The sequence below is a fragment of the Vigna umbellata genome, chromosome 1 (assembly GCF_029865625.1).
Source record: "Vigna umbellata cultivar VRB3 chromosome 1, Vumbellata_1.0, whole genome shotgun sequence".
Taxonomy (NCBI): domain Eukaryota; kingdom Viridiplantae; phylum Streptophyta; class Magnoliopsida; order Fabales; family Fabaceae; genus Vigna; species Vigna umbellata.
The window spans coordinates 72,234,224-72,242,784 of record NC_142165.1 but is presented as its reverse complement, the minus strand read 5'-3'; the positions used below and the strand labels follow the sequence as shown (position 1 = coordinate 72,242,784).

At 33.5% G+C, this 8,561-nt stretch overlaps 1 protein-coding gene across 1 annotated transcript; it reads left to right on the top strand.

The window, feature by feature from the left end:
- Positions 1–6,599: 6,599 nt before the first annotated feature.
- LOC148206245 (putative xyloglucan endotransglucosylase/hydrolase protein 33) lies at positions 6,600–8,310 on the top strand. The gene is made up of 4 exons (XM_088104178.1): positions 6,600–6,871; positions 6,971–7,071; positions 7,239–7,447; positions 7,609–8,310. Exons 1-4 carry the CDS (start codon positions 6,643–6,645, stop codon positions 8,003–8,005), a joined length of 936 nt encoding a protein of 311 aa, XP_087960304.1. The 5' UTR covers positions 6,600–6,642; the 3' UTR covers positions 8,006–8,310.
- Positions 8,311–8,561: the final 251 nt, after the last annotated feature.

Sequence of the window (8,561 nt, the reverse complement as noted above, 5' to 3'; positions counted from 1 at the left end):
TTCCAACGGTCCACGAAGGAAAAAACCTATTAAAAAGAATATAATTAGATAAGTATCCTTAAATATGAACTACTATAACTTCTAAGAATTATCATAAAAGACCGAAGACTTTCAATGACATCCTAACACAAATCAGCAAAAAGTCATGTGATTTTACAAAAATGATCTCGTAAGAATAATTTTCATAAGTATTCATTTATTTGTACACACAAAAAAAAATAGCAACTATATTAATAATGTTTTGTTAATTTTACTTTGAATTATTTTTATTATTATTATTATTATTATTATTATTATTATTATTATTATTATTAGTATTATATGATAAATATAAATATTTATGTACGTTTGCGTTATGTAATTTAGATATAATTGTTTATAGGATAAATATTAATAAAATATTTACATATTATATGTTATAATAACATTAACCAATTAAAAAGTAATAAAAAATAAAATTATAATGAATAAATAAATTTACTCACTTTGAAATTATTTTGTGCTCTCCTTAACTTAATGTACTCAAATTCATTTTTTACATATTTTCATTATCTTTGTTTACTTTTACTCCCAACTGAGGTTAATATTTCCATTTAGTAGATGAACAGTGTTTTGATTGTGACGTGTAACGCCCTATTTTTCTACATAATCTAATGAACATATTCAAATATATAATTACGTGACATGAAATTCTTCTCCTAATGGTTGCTATTTCCCCCTTCAAAATATCATTACACCACTTTTATTTTCAGTATGTAAATGTGACAGGTAATTCAAATTAGGAAAATATGGTAATAAAGTGTAAATTAGTACAAATTTCCTGAGAAACTCATGCCTTTTGACAAAAAAACAGTAATTAGTAACACGATTAATAAATTTTTTAGCTATAAACTCGTAACCAACTTCATAATGAATACAGTAGTGACATTGATATGGGTGCATTTTCTGTATATATATACTATAATTTATCATATGAAAAATGTTAATGTCACACAATTCATTACCAGGTGAAATACTAAATAGAGTAAACTTCACTTTTGTAGTGAAATAATAAAAAAAAATCAATTAATTATAGAAAGTGGCTTGCAGCATTGATCTACCATTCTGAGAATGGAGAAAAAAGTGGCAACATGTTGACAAATAAAGCACCTTAAATACAGTAGCAGCTTTCTGTTTTTAATTCCCCTCCAAGCAAAGCTGTATCGCAAAATCTCATAAACATCAACTCCGCGTCTACAAAACAGTAAAAAAACTATTATATGTTAATTTTTATTGATATTAAAAATTACATTTAATAAAAAAAAATTCAATAAATTATATTTTTGTTTAAGATAAAGAGAATGATTAGTTATTGAATTGGTTTAATGTCTCGGTATGTCCTTATTTTGGTTAAGAATTTCAAATAGATCCTTTTTCTTTTTTTTCGTCTCAATTGAGTCTTTTTTTGTGTAAAATTTGAGCAATTAAAGGTCTGCTGTCAAATTGGGCAAACGGCCGTTTAAATGTTGGTTATGTAGCATGGTCAAAGTTCACATTAATGAGTCGTGACATTATAAACGAATTTTGTATTAAAAATTATGAATGCATAGTGGTGTAATAAGTTTTTTCGAAGGGTAAAGTGAGAATAATAAAAACTTTTAAGTGTAGACCCCTTTAATTGACAAATGTAATTGAGATTGGGGAAAAACTTGGGGGTAGGGTTCGTGTAAGGAACAAATTAGCGTTGGAAGTTGGAAGAAGGCCTTCCTGCCTGCGCCATGGATTCTGTGTGTTTTTTATTCACAAGTTGATGGAGACGAAGGAGAAAGTGGCGGTGCGATGGTGGTCGAGGCGATTTAGGCTTCAACAGCGGCGACGATGATGCTTGGTGATGGAGGAGAAGATTCTGGGTTGGTTTTTGGTGGTGCGCCTCTTGTGGTTTTCTGCTTGCAGTTGACGATGAAGACGCGAGGGAGATGGTTGAGCCACTACGGAGGTTCGGCGAGAGACTGACATTTCTGTTCTTCTCTGGATTTTGCTTTGCAGGTCCGGTGATGTAGATGACGAACTCGCGAGGAGTGGCGCGATTCGCGATTCAGCTGGGTGCCATGGAGGACTCGCGACTCGGTGTTGATGAGATTTATGATGGCGTGCACAGGAGAAGCTTACGGTGCTCCGACGATGGTGGATGGAGAAGATGTCGCTCCTTGGTGGCTGCCATGGAGGCGTTGCAGATCTATGTTTCTGGTGGAGATGACGAAGATGCGAACTTGGCTTGTGACATTAGGGAGGTCGAGGATGAGGGAGGCTTTGCGTGGCGGTCATGGAGGTTGCAGTGATGGCTGCACTTAAAGTTTTTTTATTATTCCCACTTTACCCTTCCAAAAAGTTGATTACACTACTATGCATTCATAATTTTTAATACAAAATTTGTTTATAATGCCACGTCTCATTAACGTGAACTCTGACCATGACACGTAACCAACATTTAAATGGTCGTTTCCCAATTTGACGACATGCCTTTAATTGCTCAAATTTTACACAAAAAGGATCCAATTGAGACGAAAAAAGAAAGGGGACCTATTTGAAATTCCTGACCAAAATGGGAACCTATCGAGACCTTAAACCTATTGAATTTGTAGTTAAAAATGTATTTTTTTTGTCCAATTTTATTTTTCGATATTTTTTATTTATGGATTTTGAAAGTTTTTTTTACTTGGCAGTTGAAATTTTTGTTTGGATTGAATTACAAAATTGATTAATTAGGTTAAAGTTTAGTTCTTTTTACGCAATGAAGATAAAATCTCTCATGTAACAAAACTATGGATAGTGTAACAATAAGAAAGTTAAATAAATTAATTACAACAATTTAATAGATAATTTATATAAAAAATCTTGAAAAATAATTTTTAAATAAAATATTTCTTTATTAATTTAGCTTTATGTTTTTCAAATCTTTGAGTTAACTTTAGGTGTAACATCTCATTTTAATAATATAAAACTATTAATAAAATGTTACAAATATTATAATTAACGAGAAAACAAGCACCTGGTTGACGAAAACCTAACTACGTCATTACTTCACCTTTATCCCGTGTTGGATCAACTAAAAAGACTTTCCCATGAGCTTACATCCTTTATAAGGTGATCATGGCAAAAGAGAAAACAAGCACACACAAATAGACAAATACAAAAGGGTAAGCTAATATAAAAAGAACAAAACATGGAATTCACAAACTATCATGTATTATATTTCACTTTCAAACCTAAGCACAAAACCTAAACATATTATAACATCTAGGTTGTACATTTGTAGTAGTGGAACAGCTGGCCCACCCCAACCTACCACACAAGATTGGTTCGTTAAAACGCCCTTTGTCGCCCCTAGACTAGGACCTCCTAATACTCTCACCACATGACTCACCCTTCTCTACTTGAGAATGGATGACCATTAGAGACTTAGAATAACCCCCAAGACCGAGCTCCTACAATAATACATACACTACTTGAAACATCCATCAAGAATTTCACCTTAGAAACTCTTTTCAAACTATACTTTAAATACATATATAACCTCATGTATAAACCATCATATAATTCAATAGGTACTTTTAAACAAATATCAAATAATTAATATAGTTCAACGTTACAAGAAAACAAAAGAAAGAAAACCTCAAAACATGATCTGAACAAGTTTTTCAATGCATGTTCTATCCCAACGAAAAAAGAACTCTTTCGCTTAGTGAGGACACTTGCCCATCCACTGCTACAGCAAGCTTCTCCCTCAAACTAACTCATCCAACCCCCTTGACTCGCTCTACGAATATAGGAACAATGAATTCTGCTTGCCCAACAACTACGCTCATCCAGCGACTATGCTCGCTCAACGAGATTGCAGAATAATAATTCTCCAGAATTTGAACCTACCAACCTTAAACTTCCTTACCTTAAACGTACCTCCCAATACACATATGAACCAAACCACTACTCTATACCCTAAGTGTAACTTACTAACATGTTTATGATTAAACTTAAGCATCACTAAAACTATTTTCCCATCAATTAGACTCATCAATATCCAAATCACCATTTAAAAGCTCACCACTCAATTCTATCCCTTTCTAATCATATTTTGGTAAACTAAAAGTCCAAACAAGTTCCAAATGGCCTAAAAACAGACCATAAACCTCAAATTTATCAATTTAACCCTTATCTCAAAATTCACATAACAAAACTCCTTATTTTAAACCAAATCTAGCCTACAACTCCACTTAATTACAACTTTTCATTTCAACTTCATATTGATCAACTATTGTTCTAGACAAGTTTAAAATGATCTAAAAACATACCTTAAACATTATTTATCTCTTTAAAACTCCTCCTTTAGAAATTCACTTATCAAAACCTCAATTTAGACTAAAAACCAGTCTAACAACACCCTCTATTTCCTACTTTCAACTCTACATCAGATTTGTATCTATAGAACTTCAAAACAGTAGCATCCAAAGTTCACACCATTATCAAATCCAAGCATATACCGAAATATTCATCAATAGGAAATTATTCACTCATCAATATACAACATCACTTAACAATCATTTCAATTAATATGATATTCAACCAAGCATAAATTCCACTAGCTATCAAATAAAAATTCATACAATTCTCATATGAAAATTAAAGCGAATATTAGCTTCCCTTACCTGATAGAAGACCAAATCGCTCTAGAAAGCCTAAAACAGCTCTAACTTACAAAAATTCCTATGTGTTCCTACGAATAACAAAAACACGACAGGGTACACCGTTAAGACCATTGATTAGTAAAGAGTCTTATAAAAGACTCAAACTTCACATGCAAGACAAAAAGAGCTAGCATGCAAGGTAAACAAAATCGACCAAAGAAGGAAACATAAAGTCAACTTACTCTATTGAAGAAACTAATCGGTTAGACTGGAAAATTTCATCGATGTGATCACTCAGGTAGTCTTTGATCTTCACACAGCACAAGAACTCCTAAAGAAAAATCAAAGAATTTTAGAAAAGTGGTTTCTAAAAAGATGATGTGTTTTAAAATAATGAAACTCTATAACGAAATTATTTATATTAAAACCTTTTAATATTAAAATACCATTTTCTAAAATACCACTTCTAAAATACTATTTTGTAGGTCTTTATATTATATAAAACTTAAATAAAATTTATCTGAAAATTTTAATATTTACATTGGATAAAAATAAAGATGAATAACATAATAAGATTAAAAAAAAAACCTTTGAAACCTTTACTTGAGGTAGACTGAAGTTTGGTATTGTGTGAATGATTCGTTATCTCAAAGATGAGGTCAATTAATGAGGAAATTAGTGGAAGAAAAAGTTTGCGTGAATTCTATCCATTAATAAATTTTGAAACCCTTTTGGGTAGATGGACGGAAGTTGGTCCTACCTGCATATTTGTCCATGCTAATTGCTATCTATCACAATCTCTACCTTGTTTTCATTCGCCTATTTAAGATTGAGTAAGCAATTGAGTGCTGCAGGAAAATGTAATTCTGTGCCATAACTCTGAGTGTGACAACTACCACCCACACGTCCTTTTTCTTTCAATGCGATCCCTGCAACCTTTTCATTCTACTATTACACTACAAAAGAAAAATTACAAAAACCAACGTGAACGTGCGTAGTCTGAGATGTACTAAGTTATTTTTCTGTCGCATCAGATTCCTCTGCATGCCAGCTAAGTCACCTCTGTCACATTTGCTCAATCGGTATATCATACTTTAGTTAGCTTCATTACCTTTATTAAACGCTAATCCAATCTTGTACATTCATTGATTCTCCTGATTAGTCCATTTTACTGTGATTTTTACCTACCACCACACCATTTTCAGCTTAGCAATTTAAGTAGAAACCAGACATGCATTTAAGAGATTGCTAGATCTGGGAACTCAGACTAAATTTCTATGCCAATTCAACCCAACTCAACTATCCTAGTTTCGTTCCTCGCTTTATCTTGTTTCTTCTTCCAATAGCATTATCATTTAAAGCCTCTAAATTAGATCATGTAATGTTAAACAGTACAAGTATTAGATAACATGATAGAACTTAGAAATCTAGTGCTGATTAAAATAAACTGCTTGAATTTAAGAGGGTAAATGGAATACTAATACTTGAGTGAAGGAAAAGTGTAGGTACTGATGTTGATGTATGGTCTTCATCATTGTGCAAATTGGAAGACAAATCCAATAAAAGTTTACGCGTTTTTATGAGAATTAGTTGCTCCCAATTGGATCACAGCTACAAATACAAATTTAGAAGAATAAGACATGTAACAGATGCTACAGCCATGCAGGGAAGAGTGAGGTTCCCCATCAAACATTAACTTAAAACTCCATTCCCATTTCATGCTGCCAATATTAGGCCAGCCCCACAACACAAGCCCTGCCAAACCTAAACAAATCACCCCCACATGACTCTTTGGATCTTTGCCTTTATGATCCAAGACACCTATCAGAAAAGATACTGTGAAATGACTAAAGGAAAAAGGCAATTAGCCACTGGCCAGCTAGAAAACAACTAAGCAAAAACTACGAGCCCCATTCATTAAACCACACCCAATATATACCCAATCAATCTGACATGTTTTCTCCTCACATGTCCACAAAACATGGCACTTTGGCAACAAAAGCTAGGCTTCTCATATCTACTAATCCTTTGCTTAGCCACTGTGGTTTCTTCACACAACAGACCTTTTACAGTTCCAACTGTCACACGCTTGACGGATTCTTTTCCTACTGTCCCAATTGATCAAGCTTTTTCTAAGGCCTTTGGGGCCTCCAATGTCCAGTTTCTCAGCAATGGGTCCACGGCCACACTGGCTCTCGACAAACTCTCAGGTTAATATGAACAACCTCTTCATTTAGTCAAGTTATTGAAAGTTTACAAGTTCCTTGTTTTGTTTTAATCATTTCATAACAAAGGCTATTATTCTATAGGTTCCGGCTTGGTGTCACAAAGAAGATACTACTATGGATTCTTCAGTGCTGCAATCAAATTGCCCTCTGGTTTGTCACCTGGAGTTGTTGTTGCTTTTTATGTAAGCTCACTTCTTCTATGCTTAAGATTCTTCTGTTATCATACATGGATGGTTGCACAGCACACAGTACAAACACAGACACTTACTTCATTGAGAGAATTTTTCTTACTGATATGTACCATTGAGGTAATGAATGTCGTCAAGAAATTAACTCGAGAAAACATCAGCTGTCTAATGCAGATAAATTCCCTCACAACCATGATGAAATAGACATTGAAATTTTGGGTCATGATAAAAGAAATGACTGGGTTATTCAAACGAATGTCTATGCCAATGGAAGTGTCAGCACAGGGAGAGAAGAGAAATTCTATTTCTGGTTCGACCCAACACAGCAGTATCATCTTTACAGCATCTTGTGGAACAGTTATCACACAGTGTAAGTTAGATAAGTCTTGTTTCAGTCTTGGAATTGAAAGAATATCACAATGGAAATACTTTGCATGATTAGTCTTTGATTTCTTATCTTCCTTTTCTATAATGAAAAATTGTATCCTAAATAGCAACATACTCACAATAACCCAATTGCGGATTTTGTAGGTTCTTAGTGGACAATGTTCCAGTGAGGGAATTCATACATAGCAACACAAATCCTTCTATTTATCCATCAAAACCAATGTCGGTGTATGCCACAATATGGGATGGTTCAGAATGGGCTACTCATGGAGGCAAATACCCAGTTAACTACAAGTATGCACCATTTGTTGCTTCATTTGCACAAGTAAAACAGAGTGGCTGCATATCTGATCCCACAGCACCAGTTTCTGCATGTTCTAAGGTCAACCCTTCTGCCCAAGACCCAGTCAATGGACCAGAGTTTACTAAGCTATCACAGCAGCAAGTAGAAGCTATGGATTGGGCAAGGAGGAAACTCATGTTTTACTCTTACTGCAATGACAGACCCAGATTCAAAGTCATGCCACCAGAATGCCACTAATACAAATTTATTCACAAAAATTACGAAAAGAGAATTTCTGAAAACAATTTATGGGAAATCATGAAGGAAGCTATATATCCAAGTCATTTTTTATATATTTTTTTTTCACCTGAGTGGAGAATAATACTATTGTTGGAAGTTAAATTCTTTGCCTCTATCTGAACGCAGGTATCAGAAGAAGATGGATAAATTAATTGATATAATATACTTTTGTATGTATCTATACAAATTTTAAGTCTATAAACAATATTTTAAGTCTATAAACTCTATATATAATTTAGTGATATCTAAGGATGATTCCTGTATCCAAATGTGGGATATTATGTGAGACAATGAGTAATTGAGAAAACATTATAGTTGTAAGTTGTTGCTTCTGAAATGGCTTAATTATGGTTTGTGTTAAAAGGGCAAGAAGTGACTATTTTGGGCATGTACGAAATAAGAGTATTGACCGAAAATGGAGAGATGAAATAATATAATTAGGCCATCCATAGGCATGGCATTTGAAAAGGGTTATAAGAAACATAGGTAGCTTCTTTAATCAGTGGATATTAGG